General features: G+C 42.7%; 1 protein-coding gene across 3 annotated transcripts in view; it reads right to left on the reverse strand.

Annotated features, from left to right (window-relative positions):
- Positions 1-6,884: 6,884 nt before the first annotated feature.
- The window catches only part of KCNQ5 (potassium voltage-gated channel subfamily Q member 5), a 499,302-nt gene continuing 483,770 nt past the window's right edge, over positions 6,885-22,416 (reverse strand). For all 3 annotated transcript variants that reach the window (XM_032409462.1, XM_032409464.1, XM_032409463.1), the window contains exons 12-14: positions 11,857-11,988; positions 9,911-10,037; positions 6,885-8,277 (exon numbers count right to left, since the gene is read on the reverse strand). In XM_032409462.1, coding sequence (XP_032265353.1) covers positions 7,315-8,277; positions 9,911-10,037; positions 11,857-11,988 — 1,222 coding nt within the window. In that variant the 3' untranslated portion in view covers positions 6,885-7,314. The remainder of the gene's footprint in view (positions 8,278-9,910; positions 10,038-11,856; positions 11,989-22,416) is intronic.

The raw sequence follows: 22,416 nt of genomic DNA on the forward strand, positions 1-22,416 counted from the left end.
GAAGTTAGGTGTGTATATATATATACATATATACATACATATGTATTTTTTTTTTTTTTTTGCCTACATTTCACTGTTTTTCTTCCAATAGAACTATGGTTTTGTGGGTCCCTCCTCCCTAGTTTCAAAAAGGGAGTTCTGATTGGCCAGAAGGACAGATACTTAGTGACTACTCCAGGCTCAGGAATGATCATGGGACCTGTGTTAGTCTAATCAAATGTCAGGAAAGGATTTATATTCCATAATTGAGTGGAGAGCTCCCCACCTCCTCCCCTCTCCGGTTGGATGTGATCAAGGAGGTTTTGTGGCAGCGCTTGCCTCTGGCAGCCATCTTGTGGACAATGAGAGGAACCATCAATAGTATCCTGCTGACAGGGAGGACAGCTGGAACCTTGATGATGTCATTGAGCAAAATGTACTCTGCCACCCTACCTTTGGATTTCAATTGTTAGATAATACAATTAATGAAGGATAGTTGGAAGAAAAGCAGGCAGAGACAGGGCCCCCTCACCCCACTTAGAGGAAACCACCATTAAAAGGATTTTACACAATGCTGGAAGGAGCCCTCCACCCTTTCCCATGTGATAGATAGATGACAAAAACCTGATTGGATGACAGGCAACCCCTAGACTTAGAAACTCCGGTGGCATCCCTCTTGTGTCCCCTCTTTCGTTGGGAGCTTTGTACTATAGTTCAATAAACTGCTTTGCTGCCCACCACTCCTTGCCTGGTCTACCTCTTCATTCTTCAGAGTGGCGTGACCAGGAACCGCGGGCACTGAAGGAAAAGAAATCCTGTAACAAAATGTTCTTATATTTAAGGTTGTTCCAGCCAGGGTTTTCTTATGCTTGCAGCTAAATACATCCTGATATAGTGCCTGTGGTAATGTGAGGATTAAAGGGCAAAATACCTGGGAAGCATTTATGGACACAATGCTGGGCAGTCACTAAACATGGTTGTTATTCTAAAGGCTGGGATCCAAAAAATCTGTATGGTGGCTCTGGCTATGGGCCTGGTCTTGGTAGGATGTAAAGAGATGTGGAGAGTAAGAATGTGCTCAGGGACAGGGGAAGGGAGACTAGACCCCCTGTTTTCTTTGGCCTACAGTAATGTTTGAGAGAAGTCAATCTTCCTGGTGAATGGAGAAAGTCTGGGAAGGGGTGTCAACTATGGGGTCTGAGCCAATTATGATTGAGGGACGGAGAAGGGGTAGGCCAAGGATGCTGAGGCCTGGGATGGGAAGATGAGGGAGGGGTTGCTTCTCCCAGTTCTGTAGAAGTACAGATTACTCATTATTTGGCATTAATTAATTTCTTCCCAGGCTCCTCTGGAAAAGTACTTTGGGAGAAGTAACAGATTGAATCTGCTTAATTCACTGTGTGGATGAGGCTTGATGATCCTTCTCTTCTTGACTTGAAAGACCTCTGAAGTTAGGGGTTATAAGTTGCTGAAAGCTGAATAAAGGGTCAGAGACCAAGACACTTTCACTAATTCAACATTATTGGGTGCCTGCTGCACGGCATCGTGTGAGAAGCCTGAGGTGTCGTGGGGGTGAGATGTCACTGCTCTCAAGTAGTTTCGGTTCAGTCTGGGGCATCTGAAGTGACTTTGGGTGATGCTCGGGAGGGAAATCTGGGTGGAGATACGTGACTGGGTGGGATCATCCAGTAGTTGAGGTCAGAAATGAGACAACCTGGGGCAGAGTGTGAAGGGAGGTGAGAAAAGGGAAGAAGCTGATGATGGAATTTGTGGAAACACCAACAGTTAAGGGACTAAAAGCAATAGGGAGCTTGGAAAAGTGAATAATGATTGGTTCAGAGAGGTAGGAGACAAACTAAGGAGCAGTTTTAGAGAGAGTGGCTGTGGTGTCACCTACCTCAGAAAAGCCAAGGGGGATGCTGATGAATGTATCCACTGAATCAGCTTTCTAGAAGGTCATGGGTGAACTCATGAGTGGTTTTTCGGTGGTGTTGAATAGGCTGATTTGTCTGATTTGTCTGATTGTCATGTGTTGGTTAGTGGATGGATGCTGTGGGAATGGAAATGCCTTATTTTGTAAGTAGTTTGGTTCTAAAGGGAAAGTGAGATGTTGGGTAAAATAAAGAGGAAAGTAAGTTCTCAAGGGTTGCTGGTAACATGGAAGCCTACTCATGTTTATGAGGAGAAAGAGCGAGAGTGAGATGCAACAGATATGGGGAAAGAGGGGTATGGGAATGACCCCACCCAATCGTGGGGACAATCAGCAGCTTCTTCTTCCCTCGGACCGACCGAGAAAAGAAGAATTAGTCTTCCCATCATGGAGTGGCAGAGGCCTCTCCACCACCAAGTCCAGCGGTACGATCTCTGGTAACAGAGTGGTACTGGATCATTGCCCAGAGGGCTCAGGTAAGGAGTTTCAGAGATACTCAAAAGCATTTATGATTGGGGGTGTGTGTGGTGTGATGTCCTCAGGGCTCATATGAGGCGAGTGGCATCCTGAGCTGCAGCAAGGGGAAGCACGAGTACCTTGGGATCACAGGGATGGGCAGGGCTGGGCAATCCAGGAAGGAAGTCACACTAATGCAGGCAAAGGAAAAGAGAAGGAAGAAGAAACAAGTAAGGGAGAGATGAGCATCATTAAGCATAAGAAAAAAAACAGAGAGTTGAAAAAGTAGGTGTAGGTCTTGTGGCAGTGTGTGGGAGCCCCAGGAGAGCAGACTGGACTTAAAACAGTCACCAAAATTATGGTAGACATAAAGTGAATCATGTGAACAGGTAAAGAGAAGTAAGTCATACAGATGTACCTTTGGATTTTCTACTTATTTATTTGAGCAAAAACATTTTGCCATTTACCAGTTTTGTGGTGCTGTAATTTCCAGGGCCGTGCATAAATCCATAGTTTATACACAATGCATCTGATAAATTTCTGCTTTGAAATGTAGTAAAATCTTCAATAATTTGCAATTAGGTAGGCTAGAAGGTGACATCTTGTTGTAACGAAAATTTAATAAAAAAAAAAGCCACAATTTTTACTCACACCACATTTTTGAAGCAGTTAAAGCCAGGCTAATAAAAGTTGCTGCTTCAAGGTATGGGAAACTATTTTTATCAATGGTCAAGGTAGAATAGTTGTCATAAGTAAATTTTGCTTTTAAATGGTGGGGGTGAGAGATTGTGCTATAAACTAGTTCAAAAGTGTTTGGAAGTGATTTACACTTTTAAGTTGGTCAAGCAGGCATGTTCCATAAACCATTTTATTTTCACTCATTTCTAGGCACATACCTGTTTGGTCTCAATAGAGCGATAGTGGGAAGTCCCCTCACCTTATCCTCCAGGATAACACTCCCTCACTTTTTCCTTCTGTCCCAAGTGCCTCTGTTAGGGCTTTGTTACTTAGTATTCCAGAGTCCTAACATTCCACTTGAATTAATCATGGATACTTAGAGCAAAATTACTAGGAAAACAGAAGGAATGGGCTATCTTAGGGAAGAAGGAAAAGATCCCTTTTGGAGAAGTCCTCCCCTGGTAAGGCAGGGCTGGCTAGGTGCTAAACATGGTAGTTCTGAGCAGCCAGGGGCTGCAGGTTGGCGCACGTGCCTGGTCCCCCAGTGATTTCCTATTACTTGTTGAGCACACCCTTTTATTATAGTTAATACAAAGCTCACATGCGCTGCTTTCTGAGTTTTGATTAACATCAAATTAATTTTTCTTATGATACACTCTCAAAAACATTTGCAAATCTCCCCCTCCCCAAATTACCAATGATTTCTTCACTGACACTGCAGGAAGATAACTTTTGTATTTCAGCCCCAAATCTGTAAATAGCCAGTTCGGTTGACTGGGACCAGTCAGTTCAGAACCGACCAGTTAGTTCCAGATAAAAATAGTCACACTGTTTATAGACATCTTTTTAATGTTTTACTTTAAAACAAATGAGCCCAGTAAAAGAGAGCAAAGGAGATTACATTTCAATGATAGCTTGAGATGGGTATGATATTCCTGATTGATTTGTTCTCAGGAACAGACAACTGTATTGTCATACTCGACTTTTAGAACTGCTCACTTAAAATGCACATAATTATATTAAGTTTCTCTTACAAAAACACAACCATGTCATTTAAGGCAAAAAATATCAGCTTCTGGGGAGATAAGTTAATGTTTCTGACATTTTCTCAGTCTGGTTGGATGAAGTGATCCATTAATTTAGTTGCTCAGGTTTCATCCTTTCTTGTAGTTTTGCTTTGCCAATGGGCATGAGAATTAGTCACTGTGCCTGATTTCCTCCTATTAGACTTGTTTCACCTGCAAATTATGAACTTTCAGAATCACTGAGTCAATGGGAGGTGAGAAAGGCACCTTTGAACAGGAGATAAAGACTTAAAAACTCAATAAAGTGTCTCTTACTTAAAACAAAACTTGCAACCTACAGATATTAATTTAATTGAACAAAATGCAAACATTTAGACCAGACACAGAAATATTTTTAGTCAACCTCATATAAGGGATGTTTGCTAGTGTTAGCTTGATCAACCCTACATATTGAAGAAGGCAGACAAACTTGAACTGAGAAAGCATGTGGCTGCTCAGTGCTCAGCTAAATTGTGCTTCAGGACACCATTTGGCATTGACCAATGGGACTTTGCTAAGAGTAAATGGGAGACCCCTCTCAACTCTGTAGAGAGTAACGCAACAGACAAAACCCTACAGCTTTCATACAACTATCTTTGAACATCCAAGAGTGTTTGTGCTAGAGTAAGATATAGACACAAATGGTCATGGCTTCAATGTATAAAAGTTTTTCACATCATGGTTTATCACATTTTGCTATGATTAAGACCTCAGTGATGCATTTAGGGCTTGTTTCGGAATCTTCAGTCTTCAGCAGCGCTGGATGAACTGTACTGTGTTGGAGGCCTAGAGAGGCTCAAGGAGGGGTCCCCAATACATTCAGAATTCCTGCTGCCAGTGGGGTTCGACCCAGGACAGGGTGTGTCCAGGAATCAGTGCTACCTGAAAGTTGCTGCCTCCCTCCTCTTCCTCGACTGATAATTGGAGAGAGCCTGCCAAGTGCATGGCGGGTGTCTGGCTTTAGGTCAGTGGAATGATGTGTGTGTGTGTGTGTGTGTGTGTGTGTGTGTGTGTGTGTGTGTACCACCTCCTTGGGAGGGTGTATCACAAGTTCAATTTGAGTGGAGACATAGTAGGTGAAAAATTGCATTTCATAATTCACTAAAATTCTGTGCTTCAACAATGAAAACCGTTGCTTTAAAAGCTTGAGAAAATCTTTTTTTGACAGGAGTGTAAAATTTAGACCCTAACTTCTGCTCTCCAGCAGCCAAGAAGATGCCGAATGATACACTCCAGGGGAGTGTGTTAGAATCCAGGTGGGTTGAGAAGAGGAGGCGTTTAGAATTTCAGTGTTTATCAAAAGGGACAAGGATTTTCAAAGGTTGAGAAGCCTATCTGAGGAAGAGTGGAGAAGTGGTTTACTTGGGGATGGAGACCGGGTAAAGCCTGGTGAAGTTCAGGAGCAAAACAGTGGCAGGGAACTGAGAAGTTAATGGAGAAGAAAGGTAGGAGGAGAGTCAGGGATTGGAGACGGCCTGCTGGGGGAGACAGTTGGGCAGGATGGGTGGATTTCAGGGCCTCCTCCTGCCTTTGGACAGCCAGTTGCTATCCCTGCTTTGTCTTCCTGGCTGCTGAAGGTTTTTTTGGAGGAGCACTATCTGCCAAGGAAAAAACTCTTCCTTCCATAAGTCCTGTGGCTGGAGTGGAACTGAACTGAAGTGCTCTCTGGCTCCCCCTTGCCTTTTGAATGCCGTTACCTTGGCTGAAGTTCTGAGACCACTAGACAGGCTTCCAACAAGCAGTTGGCGTGGCTTGCTTTCTGGTAAATGCATCTCTCATCTTGTTTCCCTTGGGTCCTTGCTGCTGTGCTATATGATTTAAGTGTTTGGATTTGCAGACCCTGCTGCGGGTACCCGGCTTCTAACTATGAATGTGTACACCAGGAAACGGAACCCCTAATTAGAGGTTCGGGGCAACATTCTTGGGGGAGCATAGAAAACGTTCGCTACAGTATAAAAAGTAAAGGAAGTTGAGTTATAGCCTTCCATATGCAAAACGTACTAGGTTAATAGCAAAAAACATTCAGGGCGTAGTAAAAAATAAATACCTTGCAAAATTCTCCGTTTATATATAAGAATAAGGGATGTTTAGGTAGTTGAATTCCCTAGCAATATTCATCTTCTAAAAAGATCAAGTTCTTCTATTTTGGTTTGTTTTTCTCCCTCTCATTGCCTTCTGAGGGCAAAGCTATTTTCGTTAACTTCACCTACTTCCTGGTGTTGTGTCTGGATTCTTTTCAAGCCTTTCTCATCTCAGTCTCACCCAAATGTCTAATTCCCCGGGATCCTGCCTGTATTATCAGTTCAGCGGGAATGGTTTCTCACACTTGATATGGTTTCTCACACTGGGGCAGCCCTGGCAAGCCAGGGGGGCGCATCGCAGAGAGATCAGTCCCAGCGCACCGGCCCTTCTACTCAGGAGTACTGTATTCGCGCAGGAAGAAGTCGACCACGTATAAAGTTGATGCAGCCATCAGGGACTATGTTCCCGTGAAATCACTTGTGTCGGATAGTCTATTTGCCCCACTGGCCCTGAATTTCATTATTTGCACGCTTTCTAATTGAAGAACATTCTTGTCATAAAGAACAACATGAAAATGATGTGCAAAATTGCTTGCCACAGCGTTGAATCACCAAAAGCACACAGACTGACATTCAAATTACATTAATAATAAAATGACTGAATAGGAATGGGTTGGCAAATATATCTTGAAGGAAGCAGCCATTTCTATTATTCCCAAGTTCTGCTTTACTCGATACCTTGTTAGCAGCGGTTGATGGTAGCCATTGTGTTTACATATACATTATGGCCTAATTTTGAAAATGTATTTTGTATTTAATCACAAAGCAGAAATGCCTGAAATTTGAAGTTGTTTACTCCCATAATTTCAAAACACAGAGTCAAATCTTCTAAGTGACCTAATCTTGACATTTTCACACACCCCATAGCATTAGCAGTGTTTGGTTTCTCAGGATTTTTAACACAAGGTACGTTACTAAATGAGTGGGTTAACGTTGATGTACCTTGGAATTTCAGCCATCCCTAAACATGCATTTTCATGCAATTAAAAGATAACGGGCTTATAAACTGCCTTTCATGTTCTTCCTGATTCTTGCAATTTCAACTTTTTAGAAGGGCTTTCAAAATAGTTCATGCAATGATATGTATGGCTAAAGGGACTGCTATGCTAGAAGGAAAACGGAGACCTTATTTCAGTTTGACATGAGGCAAGCTGAGGGCTTCTGTACTTTCTCCTGCCTTACAAATGCTCCGAGATGATCGAGATCTTTCAGTCCTTAGAGAGTCTGACGCAAAAGCAGTTTCCCCGGCAAGCTGCGGCATGGCATCAAACGTGTCTGTCTCAGTCTCTTCGGGACCCACCTCTTCATCAGTTATAAACAATTTGGATTCCCTCCATTTGGGGTAAAAATCTTGGCTGCCTCTGGAGCCACCTGACTCACTCCCAGAAAGCTGTATACTCAGTTCCTCTGTCGACCTGATCAGGTTTTGTACCGACAGAGATTTGCCCAAGTCCTTGGGCACCACGGGGCGGACAGATAACAGAGTCTCCCCCCCCATGTCAAAGCTTTTCCTTAGAGCACGGTCCTTGGTCAGATCTGACTGTGCAACCTGAACATTCTCCTTGGAGGCAACAAGGCAGGTGGTGACATCAGAAATGCTTTCCTGCAAGCCTGCGGGGCCCGGGTGCAGGGTCTCCGGCCTGGGCAGATGCTTGATGGCTGGGAGAGGAGGCGGGATCTGTAAAGTTGTTGGGGCTGCTGGCTTAGGTGCCACATTTATTTGGTTTGCAATGGTGCTGGCGGCCGCCGCTGCGGAGCCATCACTTTGACTCGTTGGCACCTGTGTTGCTTGACTGTGCATAGTAGGGCTAAGCGCGTAGAAAGTCTGCGCGCTGAACTCATTTGGCGTCAGAATGAACTGCAGGCCTCGAGAGATGTTGGCACTCGCTGATCTGGATAAGCAGCCACTGTTCTGTGCGGAACTGGACAGGTCTTTGCTATCCACGGGGCTTTGATAGTCAGAGGTCTGTTCACATTCAAAAGGTGGGATCTGGAATGAGGCCAAAGTGAGGGCGGAGGCAGAGCCTTTCCGGAGGACCTGTTGATATATATCGAGTAGGCAGTCCAGCTTGGACTCGATGGACTGTACCTAAGAGTGGGGAAATTGGTCACATATGAATATAACCTGTTGTAAGAATAAGCTTCATTTCTAGAATTAAAACAGTGCAGTCAGAGTGTGTCAATACAGTTAAATATTGAGTACAAAGTCTAATGTAGCGGTGAACCTTAGTACAACCTCAGAATGTACGTACGTCTATCAGCGGTGCAGCCAAGGGATGATTTGGGACGAGAGGTTTGCTTTGGCCTCTACATAATCTCCCCCCAACACCCCTCCCCCCTAACTCTTTATTTTATTTTATTTTTTTTCATAATTGAAGTATTTTTATTTTATGTACAATGAATTGGCCTTAAAGTAGGTATCTTGGATATCTGCAGTTAAGGTAGGTTATCTTGGATGACCAATTCAAGGAAGTTCACTTAATCCAACTTAATGAAGCCTATATCCTTCGCGTACTGACGGAAACACTGGCGGCACATACTGAGGCCGTATTTCCGGATCAGACCGTGCCTGTTTGAACAGACGCGGCAAGAACAAGAACCCTGGCCAAATTTCCTCGGATGGCCCCAGTACAGCTGCTCCCCCTAACTCTTTAAAATGGACAATTGATGTTCTCAAAAAACATATAAGCAGTATATGAAAGCAACTGCAAGACTGCCAGCCCAATCACGTTGCCCTTGCTAAGCCTCCTCCAAGAAATCATTCTGGGACTCTACTGCGGTCTAGTCAGGAACCCCTCTAATTAAATCAAGACCTTAAATATCAATGTAGGTGATTCTGAATTTAAAAATAAAGGTACAAAATGCTTCCGAATTAATACTTGAGATATTTTTGATTAGATTGGGGAAGCAATTTGATTTCTGGACAACTGTCATCTTTTTTTAATTAAGTTTTTAATTTTAATTCCAGTCTAGTTAACATACGGTATTATATTAGTTTCAGGTGTACCGTATAGTGACTCTGCAATTCCAAAACGTACTCAGTCCTCATATGATAAGTGTACTCTTTCCTCCCCTTCCCCTATTTAACACCCCCCCCCCCCCCCCGCCCCCAACCTCCCCTCTGGTAACCATCAGGGTGTTCTCTATAGTCAAGACTCTGTTTCTTGGTTTGGACAATTATCTTTGTACGAGAAGATACAGCTTCAGGGTTAACAACTGAGGTTTTGTTTTGTTTTTTAAAAAAGAGTGAAAAAGAGAGACAGTGACAATCACCAAAACACATATGAAAAATAGATCCCTGTTATTTTACTGTGGAAAATCTATAGTTGCTTCCAGTTCAAGTATTCATAGATGAGATGGAATTGTTTATTCCTTATATGGAAATCCAAGTGTTTTAGAGAACACTGTTTATGCACAAAATATGTAGTTTCATTCGCTCTTTCTTGATTTTCTTCCTTTAAAATATATTAATCACTGGGAAGCCTGGGTGGCTCAGTCAGTTAAGCGTCTGCCTTCAGCTCAGGTCATGATCCCAGGGTCCCGGGATCAAGTTCCACGTCAGGCTCCCTGCTCAGCGGGGAGTCTCCTTCTCTCTCTGTCCCTCTCTCAAATAAATAAATAAAATCCTAAAAAATTTATTAATCACTAAAATACATCAAATGACCTACATTTTTGATTAAAAAATTCAGACGGAAAAGTTAGCCCCTACAGTTGGATCGTACCTGCTTCTCCACCTTGACCACCCGGCCGAGCATGCTGAGGTCATCGGGGCTCTCGTGTTCTGCTGTGATTTTCTCTCGGCTCTTCTTATCCGATGTGATTTGCCCTTTTCCAAGAATTTGGTCAACACTATCAGAGAAAGAGGAGATCTGATTATAAATGCTGAAGACGGAGATTGCCCCAGGACAGAATGAAGTGTTTTGAAAAGAAAAATGAAAGACAATTATCTTTAATTTATGTAAGATGACATAAAAATGAACTTGTTCCAGTTGATGTGCTTATTTTCTTAACATGAGAATTACACATGAGATTAATTTTCTCATTATTCTGGTCCGTGATGAAGTCACTTATGGGCAATCTTCTGGAGGTGGAATTGTCCTAAACTACAAAGTAATTTGTCTGTTTCCATCTCCAACCAGCCATTTCCTGAATTTAACTGCTGAAAATATGACAAAATCGTCATTATGATTATTTCATGTTAATAGAACAGATTCTTCAGTGAACATTTACTATGGACCTGATATGTGGGAGCTAAGCAGACAGAAAGTGATCCATCTCCGCTTTTTGGAATTCTAGTTAGAGAATAGACACGCCATGAGCTGGAAACTTAAGATTAGTTCTACAACTTCCGTAGCAGTTCAACTTTATACAAACCCTTGTTTTATAATAGTTCTCTTAAAGGACTTGGAAGACCATGGCCACGTGGGCAGAGATTGTAACACGACCACAGGATGAGTTACAACCATTTCCAAGGAGACTTGATCCACTGAAATGGGAATTTCTTTCTTTTGTGCGTGTGTTGGAGCTGAATTATCAGGAGTACGGACTCAACGTTCCAGTTTACAGGCAGCGCCTACCTCCTGTCATGACATCTAATCTGTTATACTGCAAACTCCGCAAGGACTAAGTCATTATTTTATTAATCTCTGAACGTCCATAGTGCCTGGCACACATTAAGGGCTCAATAATTGTCTGCTGGATAAATGAACGAATGAACGAACCAACTGTGATTTCTAGAATTGATCACCAGGTGGTTTACTAAGGGCCCAGTATATGCCTCCCGCTGGGCTAAGTGTGCTGTGGGCATATAAACAAATGTTTAAGACTCTCTCCTTGTGTTTTAAAAACTCTTCAAACACGAACACCGGTAATTTGTGCCTGAGAACGAAGCAAGACTCTTAAAACACTGAGATGACTGAGCATTCTGGCTTCAAGATACCACAATCAAACGTGGCTGCAGTAACATATCGAGCTCATTTCTTAAGATGCTCACCAGAGAGACAGTGTGTATCTGGCGCGGTACAGGACGCTAAGGAAGGCAAAGGCCCAGCCTGAGTCACGAGCAGGGGGAATAAACTTGCACCCGGGACACAACACAAGAGCCAACCACTCGTTTTTGAGTCCGATTCTCGGGCACAGTGGTACCAAGATTATGAGTGTCTCTGTGCTCTGTGGTAGCTCTCAGTGCTGTAGGAGGTCAGAGAAGGGGAAGGTCTTTTTTTGTGGGCCAGACAGTCGGGAAAAGTTTAACGAGGGAGAAAGACGGCTTCTTTTTGAAGGACAGTCGGGATTCGGAGAATAACCCAACAACAGCTGCAGCAATCATTCTAGTGACATCAGCGACAACCATTACAGTTACGGGGCACCCGGTTTGCAGGTAGTAACTCATTCAGTCCTGGTGACAACCCTATGAAGCCAACACTAACATTATCCCCACTTTTACAGATGAGGAAACGGAGGTACCGCATGCTGTAGATGGAGGCTTTTAATGTCTGATTTATATCCTTAAATAAAAATCTACACTAACAGCAAAAGTCCAGTTATCCATGAAAAATGAATTAGAGCTATGAGGGCCCCGAGTTTTCTCTACAACGGAGAAGTTACTCTCAACAAAAGAAGTTACTTTTATGCCTATCCCTTCACAACAAATCACGTTTCTATTGCTTACCGTGTTTGGAGACTTTTAATTCTACACAACATGTCTAGATGACCAGCAGAATATTGTTCAATGACATCTTTTACATCATATGGGCGTAATGTTTCCTTAAACTTCCGTTTTGCAACATGAAATTTCATAATCCTGTAAGAGCAACATATTCCATATTAATCTCCACAACTTTGCTAAAAGAAGTTACCCAAATAGCTTGCTAGTAAATATGAGAACTCTGGGGGAAAAAAGAAGTCATGCATCAAATTATTTTAGGTTCCTCCAGAAATGCAACATAAAAGCCCAAGATTATAGTGGGCAATTTAAGAACATCTCATGGGAGGCACACACTGAGAGTAGAAAAACACACAAAAGAGACTTAATACTAAGTGTTATACCTTTTTACTGTTCACTGAAACCCTGAATTAAAATCAAAGTCAAAATGCAGTTCTGCCTTTTCGATGTGACCCTCAGAAGTTTAAGAAATAACACCTAGTGACTGCATCCCTTAAAAAATATAAAAATTGTTAAAACGGTCTTTTATGTAACTATGAAATTTCAGATGCAGATGTGTCTGCAAAACTCTCTTAGTCTCTCTAGAGAAATGTACATTTGTATAGAAATTTATGAAAATTCTGTTTCATAAGTTACTTTTGCAGGATACTGCTCGATTAGGTAGCCACGTTCCTTTTGTTTCAAATGTAACACACTCATTCACTAGGCTTGGATATCTAAGATTTCAGAACCAGAGATCTCTTTTATTACAATGCTTCCTCCGACATGGACCTCATGCTTTTTTTTTTTTTTTTTTTAAGATTTTATTTATTTGAGAGAAAGAGAGAGCGAGAGAGATTGAGCTTGAGCATAAGCAGGGGGGAGGGGCTGGGGGAGAGGGAGAAGCAGGCTCCCTGCTCAGCAGGGAGCCCTGATACCCGATGCCCAGAGCTCCATTCTAGGACCCTGGGATCATGACCTGAGCCAAAGGCAGATGCTTAACCGACTGAACCACCCAGGCACCCTGGATCTCATGTTTTAAAAGCATATTTCATCAATAAATCCCATGATGCCATAAATAGCTAAGTTGCCTAAGATAAACAGTTACTGTAATAACCTGATATTATTCCCGAAGAAAGCAAAGAAGCATAACATTTTAATGAGTCTGTGCAGTCTTAGTGCCGGTAAATGTTAAGCCTGACAGTGTTTTTTCAACTCTTAAATGGCTCATAGATCCCCGTTATCATACTCATGGATCCCAGGCTGGGATTCAGTCAGTTAGGTTCTGCAAACCACAATTTGGTGTCCCTTGGTGGAAAGTGGGAAGATTAGGTATAAATGTAGAAAATACTCACTACCTATCCTGATAGCTGATTGCAAGGAATCCAAATTGTCTTATTGGTTAAGAAGCCCCAAACTCTATCTTGTAATTTTATTATTAACTTCAAATTAACTGTATCCTAATTATTTTGGAACCATTTATCTATAACATTCTTACTCCCTCTCTCTACCATATTTTCTCCACCAATCTCTTCTTTGTTCAGGATAAATTTTTTTGGTCTGTTTTATTGTTTGTTTTTGTTTGCAGAAACACTGAAGCATTATTCAGAGGAAAGTAGAGGAAATCTGTTTTATTTTAACCTCTTAGTATTTAACTTTAGTTCCAAATTTGCTTATCAAATTTGTTTAGGGCTCAGTCTCCTATATTAAAAAAAAACCTGCGAAAACTAGTGAAATAGCTACCCTGTGAAATTTTTGGCCCCGAGTAATTATTATTATTATTTTTTAAAGATTCTTTATTTTTTTTTTATTAGAGAGAGAAAGAGTACAAGCAGGGGGAGCGGCAGGCAGAGGGAGAGGGAGAAGCAGACTTCCCGCTGAGCAGAGAGCCCGATGCGGGGCTTGATCCCAGGACCCTGGGATCACGACCTGAGCCAAAGGCAGACGCTTAACTGTCTGAGCCACCTAGGCACCCCAGTAATTATTATTATTATTTTTAAAAAGATTTTATTTATTTATTTGACAGAGAGAAACAGCGAGAGAGGGAACACAAGCAGGGGGAGTGGGAGAGGGAGAAGCAGGCTTCCCGCTGAGCAGGGAGCCCGATGCGGGGCTCGATTCCAGGACCCTGGGATCATGACCTGAGCCGAAGGCAGATGCTTAACAACTGAGCCACCCAGGTGCCCCCCCCAGTAATTATTTTTTAAATATCTGTTTCCCCGCACTAAATTGTCAGCTACATGAAAGCAGGGTGGGCCTCTTTTATTCAACAGGCGGTGCTTAATAAATGTTAGCTCTTGTTACTACCGCTACTTCTACCCTGTTACTATCACCATTCTTCTTCTTCTTTTTTTTTTTTTTTAAAGATTTTATTTATTCATTTGAGACACAGAGATAGAGAGAGAGAGCATGAGCAGGGGGAGAGGCAGAGGGAGAGGGAGAAGCAGACTCCCCGCTGAGTCAGGAGCCCGATGTGGGGCTCGATTCCAGGACCCTGGGATCATGACCTGAGCCGAAGGCAGACGCTTAACCATCTGAGCCACCCAGGCGCCCCTCACCATTCTTCTTCAACACTGCGTACTCAGAGCTGAGCACACTTCCCGATACGCAGTGGAAAGAAACATTTGTTGAATAAGAGAAGGCAGGAAAGAAAAAGAAAAGATCCGCTCATCTAGGTAATATTAAGAATAAAACCAGAAGAAAAGCTAATCCAACAGCCTAGGCCCTCTTTACTTAACCTTCAGAGTAGCTAATGGTGCCTGGGTGGGTGGGGGAAAAAGGAAAAAAATCATCTTTATACTTCCCTAGGTGGTTTTTAATTGTTGTTGTTTGTGTTTTCAATAATATTACCATTTGTTATGTGAAGTACCTTCTTTTTTTGTTTTAAAGATTTTTATTTATTTATTTGAGAGAGAGAGAGCAAGAGAGACAGCGTGAGTAGGTAGAGGGGCAGGGGGAGAAGCAGGCTTCCTGTGGAGCAGGGAGCCCGATGCGGGGCTCGATCCCAGGACCCTAGGACCATGCCCTGAGCCGAAGGCAGACACTTAACCGACTGAGCCACCCAAACGCCCCGTTATGTGAAGTACTTTAGATGTCTTATCTTCAACAGCACTTAAGACAGTCTTATTTCCCTTTCATATTTGGGGAAACTGAGATTCAAAGAACCTATGTGACTTGCCCCCACACAAGCAACCAGTGCGACGCAAAGCCAGGATCCCACCCAGATCTGTCTGGTTCTCACTCTCACATCACCTCCTGGTTTCCCATGGCATCAATTCTTCAGATGTTGAAAAGATTGGTTGGGATCTTTGGCAGTTTTTTTTTTTTTTCCTTGGCTATGGTGGTAGAAAACCCGCTACATGCAGAGGGACGAGCTTTGGCATGAGTTAGTGTATTCCCATTGGCTGTAGCTCAGGCATTTGTGGTCTGTGGCATGGCTGCCCAGTGGTGGACCCACATACCTCCAAACTGAATGACCTGTTTTGTCCTCATGGGGGCCTGCCCTTGTTTCTTGCAGGGAGTTGTGTGAATTCTCTATGGTAATTTGTCTCAAGAGTTGCATGTTGCTTTTCTCTTTTTCCTTTCACCAGTACTTTAACAGAAAAACAATTTGAAGGCATTCAATAGACAGTATTATACTCTGGTCCATACTCAGTCATATTTTAAGCAGACCATAGATAATTTCATTTTTTTTTTTAAAAGATTTTATTTATTTATTTGACAGAGAGAGACACAGTGAGAGAGGGAACACAAGCAGGGGGAGTGGGAGAGGGAGAAGCAGGCTTCCTGCCAAGCAGGGAGCCTGATGTGGGGCTCGATTCCAGGACCCTGGGACCATGACCTGAGCTGAAGGCGACGCTTAACGACTGAGCCACCCAGGCGCCCCCATAGATAATTTCATTTTATTTGCATAGTTTACCATTTATGAACTAGGCAAATTAAAGGAAAATCCATTTTTTAGAATTTTGATCAATATTTATAATTTTGATTTGTACTGTTTGCCAATTTCCATGGTACAAATACTCCTACCATACTTCATATTTCAAGCTATCAATGTGACATCACTGAGCAAGAAGTTGGGAGGAGATGTGCAATATTATATCATTAGATAGTATACCATACAGATACAATAGATGTGTATAACTCAAGAATATAGAGAGTAATATGTAGTAAAGTGATTAGGAAGTAGTGAGTGTTGAATATATATTGCCTTTGTTTTTAATATAACTCATTTTATTGTGAGTTTATACAATTTAATTTTTAATAATGGCTGTATTTAACAAGCAGCAAAATTCCCAAAAATGTAACATTCAGCTCCTGAGAGTCAGTACAAGCTGGCTCCAGCCCATCCCTGCATATACTCCTCTTTTTCAAATAACTAAAATGGTATTATTAATCCAATTTTTAATTGATTTCCTACCATGAAAGTAGGAAAGTCTGTAAGTAAAGCAATGGAGGGAAAGCAATACCCCCACAGAGTGATACAATGTGTAGGAATCAATGGTAAGCCTATTAAGAACTTTAATATTGACTCAGCTTTGCATACCTATCATCATGTGGCCATACCCAAACACCATAGAAGACAATCAGTTTCCCACTGAGGACTGCTAGTTGCTAAGCATTTAGCAGGACATTACTGAGTGTAAAAAAACCCATTTTTCCTATTACGGATTAAGTTTTCTAAGGACAACAAATATGTTTTCTTTTTTAAAAAATATTTTGTTTTATTTTAGTTTTTAAAGTAACCTCTACACTCAACATGGGGCTTGCACCCACAACCCCAAGATCAGGAGTGGCAGGCTCCACTGACTTAGCCAGCCAGGCGCTCCCGGACAACAAATAGATTTGTCCTAACTGTCTTTGTTGTAGGTTGAAAATGGAAACATTGAAGAGGTCGGAGGTGAGATAAGAAAATTCTAAATCAGGCAATATGTTTTATAAATCTAGAGGGAGGGTTTAATAACAAAAGTATTTTTGAAACCAGTAATTTATATAAAGGATGACGACAGTCATTTTGCCTTTGCCAAGGACTGACCAAGCATATACTAATAGCACTCAAAGCTGTCCCCTCCTTTCTATTTGCAATACTATAGCCTTAGAAAGAATTAATCTTCCAAAGTGAAAGTGAGACCACATTGCCCCCCTTCCTAAGATCCTTCATTGGTTTTCCACGGCCCCTCAAGTAAACATCAAATTCCTTGTATATCGTATAAGGCTGTTTATGGACTGGCCTCTACCTCTCTCACTTTCCAGTCTGTGTTTGGAACTTGAGGTTCCAGCAACAACAACAAAGTATTTGCAGGTCCACAAAACACCATTCAGTAAATCATGTACTTCAATTATTTGCATATGCTATTTCCTCTTCCCGAAATCCTATGATATCTTTAAGACTCAGCTCTAAAGTCACTTCTTTTATGGAAATTTCTGTGATTCTTCCAAAGTAGTTAGTCACTTGCATATCAACCTCTATTTTAGTACTTAGCATACCACACTGTAATTATTTGCTTATATATCCGCCTCCTTCTCCAGACTGTATGAGGTCCTTGAATGCAGGGCTATGTCCTCGCCCCTTAATAATCCCACACTTGGTGCAGAGTTTAATGAACACGAGAGGTTTGTCTAGAAGCACTACCAAGGAGACTGGGTGGGCAACCTGAGGGAAGAGGGTAATGGATGGGGACTTCCCACCTTCTCTTTCCAGATGCTCATCTCTATTCATTCCTCTGCATGCAGCCTGCACTCCAGCCGTCCTGGATTTTTTTTGTCACCAAAGTGCTCATTTCTCAGGATTCTGTCTTCACACTCTACCTAAAATGCTAGCAGTTCTGTATTCAGGCCAAGCATTGACTTCTCTAGGAACTCTTTCCTGATCACCTTCACAGGGGTAGATGGTCTTGCTTTGTGCCCTCCAGTGCACTGTCATGTAGGTAAATTTGAGGCACTGTACCTCACCCGCTGGACTTTAGCAATGTCCAGGGCTATGGTTTTTACCCTAGCATCGTGCACAATCTTGGGCAAGTATTAGAGGTTCAATAAATGCCTGCTGAGGAATTGAATGGGGATTAGTCACTCTCCAGTCACTTCAAGTTGTTTATGTTCTTTTGTGGCAAGGCAGGCTAGTATAGAGGTCTTCTTAAAAGAGTGCCTTAGAATAGGTTGGAGTTCTTCATTTCACAGAGCATAAATCCAGAACTATTCAAAGTGTAGACAAGGGGCAGAAAGTTTTTTCTGTAAAGGGCCAGATAGTAAGTATTTCATGCTTCATGGGTTGTCTGGTTTCTGTTGAAACCATTCAACTTTGCATTGTAGCACGAGAACCCCCACAGACTCTACATAAACAAGTAAGTGTAGGTGTGTTCTAATAAAACTTTATTTACAAAAACAAGTAATGGGTTGGATTTTGGCCTCCCGCTATAGTTTGCTGCCCCATGGTCTAGATAAGAGTGATGAGGAAATGCCTTCAGGCCAGGAATAAACAACGGCTCATGAACTGGCTTGGGGAAAAGAAGCAAAAGCCTTTGGTGGCCTTCTACATACTTCTAAATAAGTTTAATATGATCTATATATTGCCTGGTAGAAAGGAGTGTTTAAGCAAGTCATTTTAGAGTAAAATTAGGACCTTCAAGAAACATTTAACAATTGGGGCGCCTGAATGGCTCAGTTGGTTAAGCATCCAACTCTTTGGTTTTGGCTCAGGTCATGATGATCTCAGGGTCTTGAGATCAAGCCCCAAGTCATCAGGCTCTGCGCTCAGCAGGGAGTCTGCTTGAGATTCCTCTCCCTCTCCCTCTGCCCTTCCCCCACTCTTGCTTTCTTTCTAAAATAAATAAATAAATAAATAAATAAATAAATAAATAAATAAATTTTTAAAAGACTTAACAAAAAAAGAAACAGTTAACAATTAAGATGATAATGCCAAGTAGTACTTTATAGTATCACCCTATGAGAGGGGTAGTACTGTCATCTCCATGTTGTAGATAAGGAAACTGAGGCATAGAGAGGTTAAATACCTAGCCTGAGGTTAGATAGTAAATGTGGAATTGGGACTTGAACCAGTTTGGCTCTAGTGTTGAGCTCTTAATCACAATATTGTACTATTGTCTTAATATTGAGATCTTATATATATATTTTTAAGATTTTATTTATTTATTTGAGAGAGAGAATGAGAGCGAGCATGAGCACGAGTTGGGGGGGAGGGGCAAGGGAGAGGGAGAAGCTGACTCCCCACCTGGGCAGGGAGCCGGACACCCAGATCCATCCCAGGACCCTGAGATCATGACCTGAGCAGAAGGCAGATGCTTAACTGAGACTGAGCCACCCAGGCGTCCAGATCTTTTATATATATATATATATATTTTTATTTTTTTATTTTTTTATTTTTTTATTTTTTTTTTGTTGTTGTTGTTGTTGTTGTTGTTGAAGATTTTATTTATTTTTGACAGAGAGAGAGAGCACAAGCAGGGGAAGCAGCAGGCAGAGGGAGAGGGAGAAGCAGGCTCCCTGCTCTGCAGGGAGCCCGACTCGGCGATCGATCCCAGGACTCTGGGATCATGCCCGAGCGGAAGGCAGACGCTTAACCATCTGAGCCACCCAGGCGACCCCCAGATCTTTTATTTTAACACAAAATAACAACAACAAAAAAGATACTTTGATATACCACAAGCTCAAAAAATAATTTTCACTCACATATGTTTGGCACACAGGTTCTCAATAAAGCTGCCAAGTGATTGGCCTGTTCTTACTGGTGTCGTTGGGTGGTCCTTTGGAGGACCGAAAAAAGGCTGAGGAGTAAGTTCCGCTCTCACTGGCTTCTTTTTTTCATGAGCGTAAACTGCACCACCGGAACGAAGACAGCAGCGAAGAGCAAAAGCTCTTAAAGTTCGCTTCCTCCGATGCTGTGGAGAACCAAGAGGCGAGCTGGGAGTCTAAGAGAAGGAAACCTCTTGCACAAAGCTGACATGCCCCGCAGTACCACTAGAGGGGGGAAAAGATTCATCAACAAACCTAATCAACTGGCACCTCCTGTTGAAACCGAAGGAAGTCTGCTCATAGAATTTTCTAAGCACGAAGAAATAACTAAAGCAAAGTTAAACTCCGGGTAGAATATATCTATATATACACACAAACACATGTGCACTTATAAGGAAATGTAGGTGCATTTGTTGTGCTGCCATGAGTTATAAAATCTTGCAAAAGTCTTGTTCCAGCCGTCTAAATCAGGGTAACGACATTGCATATGAATATGCAGAGATATAAGAACGATTAGAAGACGAGCGGCAGCGACTGCGGCCGCCACGGAACAGATGGACGAGCCCGGCCCGCAGCCAAAGCGCGGGCCGGGCGGACAGGGCTCAGCCGACTGTGAACTGCAGAGGCAGCTTGACTGGCTGGGACAGCAGTACTTCCCAAGCTTGGCTGCTCCCGGGAACCGCACAAGATGCCGATGCCTCGGTCCCCCGTCCGTCTTCGCTGATCCGGGGTGTGGTCCCAGAGATTTTGTTAAACCCTTCAGGTCATTCCACGGAGTAGCCCAGGTTGAGAACTTCTGAAACGGAGGTGGGAAGGGAGAGGGGGCAGAATGATCTCCAAGCTCCCCGCCGCCATGCAAAGAGGTGACGGTGGGTTGTGCTAAGTCTTCGTCACCCATGTCATACCCACAAGGCAGAGTGTCAGTGTGCTTTGGTGGCAGGCCTCCAATCCGAACCTGAATGTTTCCCGACCCCCTTCCCTGAGTGACTCGGAAGTTTCATGCAAGGAGGAGTTAGTAAGTTTCGTTCGTTTTTTAAAGGACTTCCTCCGAAGGGAAAGGGAGTGCGGGGTGACGGATTCATTTTCTTTCAGTAAGTATTCATCGAGTGCCTACCAGGCTGTTGTGCTGGGTTCTGTACTAGGCGCTGGGGAGCACTGACTCCGCTGAAAGGGAGCCGGCAGAGGTGAAGGAGCCTCTAGTGATTGTCTCCAGTTTCTTCCTCTCTCCAGTCCTTGTGGAAGGCAGCAGTCACTGGGGCCAGGAGCTCCGACAGGATCCAAGAGCCTCATTTGCTCTTTAGATGAGCTCCGTATGGCCGCTTCCCTAAGCGATGCCACAGGCGAGTCTGACGCGTGGGACTCAAGAACTCGCTCCTGAATTCTTTCGCTCACCTATCAGAAGTTTATTGAGTGCCCACCGCATGCCAGGCTCTGTGCCTGATGCCAGGGATCCGGCCATGAAGAAATAAACCCTGTTGCTTGAGCCCTTCCCGTCTGGTAGGGCAGACGGTGTGTGAGTGGAAGGGGTGGGAAGCTCAGGCCAGTGGGAGTGCGGAAGAGAAGCGTTTAACCCAGATTGGTATGAATGATAGGAAACAATTTCTGGAGAGGACAGTCCTTTACCATCTGCACCCCCACCTCTGGGGATTATATCACCAAATTTGTCTAGGCTGCAGAAATGGTCCCTTATGTTCCCAGATCATGTTTTTGGTGTGGATGTGTGTTTCTCCCTCTGACCCCTTTTCTTACGTTATGTTGGCCAGTTGGGTTGATTTACTCTACTGACATGCGTTCCATAACTTCCTCCTTCCCAGGATGGAAAATTCTACCCCCTGACTTCTAACTCTCTGCAAGAAACACAACATCTATCTGCCTTAAAAGCAAGAGCCCTTGGGCTCATTCTTGAAGTGATCCAGGGCCTTTGGATTACCAAAACTTCCCCAAGGCAGCCCTCTTTTGCCTTTTTCAGAGATTGGTCAGGGGATGGTGCTGATCACGGAGCAAACTTGTCAGACAACTAAGACTGTGGAACTTGATATTTGGGGTCACCATTAAAGGCATATGTGTTACTTGTTTGGATGATTTATTAATGTTACTTCTCTGTTAATACATAAACAGGACTCAGTAATGCAGATTTGCATTTATGTATACAGTATTTAAACTCTGAAAACCCTTCAAAACTAGTTATAGAATTATACATCCAAGACTCCTTTGCCTTTCTTGCATCTTACATTGGGCTACTAGCCAGTGACTAAGGAGACCCAGGAGTTCCTGGATGCACTGACCAATCTCATTTTCTGCCTTTCAGTTCTTGCTGGAGATGTGTAAATTAGCACCCCTTGTACACAGTCCATTAGATGCCTTATGGTAGTAAGCTCCCACCTGGCTGACTTAGGGAACAGGACCAGTTCTCTGGCCACAACTGTTGGCACATGGATGTTGTTCTTCTAATACATGTTATTATTGTGTTTTATAGTCAGGATTTGGTAAGCTCTCCTACGCTTTTTTTTTTTTTTTTTAAGGGAATAAGAATAGTAGAACCCAAGCAAGAACTTCTGGAGTCAAGCAAGTCTGCAAATGGTTAACTCTCCTCTTAGGATTTTGTGAGCATTGATCCAGTAACTAAATTTGGGGATTTTGTTTTCCTAGAAGTATAAAATTCTGCATAAGCTTTTAAAGTATGAAATGAAGAAGTAAATAAATAAAGTGCCCATACCTATTGATTGCTCTTGAATACTTTTAGTCATAGCAATGAATAGGAGTTTCAGTTTAAATTATAACCAAATAAACGGTTAGAAATTAGATGCTGTGAAGTGTGTCTTCCGTGAAAACACTAGT

The sequence above is a fragment of the Phoca vitulina genome, unplaced genomic scaffold, assembly GCF_004348235.1.
Source record: "Phoca vitulina isolate PV1807 unplaced genomic scaffold, GSC_HSeal_1.0 scaffold11, whole genome shotgun sequence".
In the NCBI taxonomy this organism is placed as follows: Eukaryota; Metazoa; Chordata; class Mammalia; order Carnivora; family Phocidae; genus Phoca; species Phoca vitulina.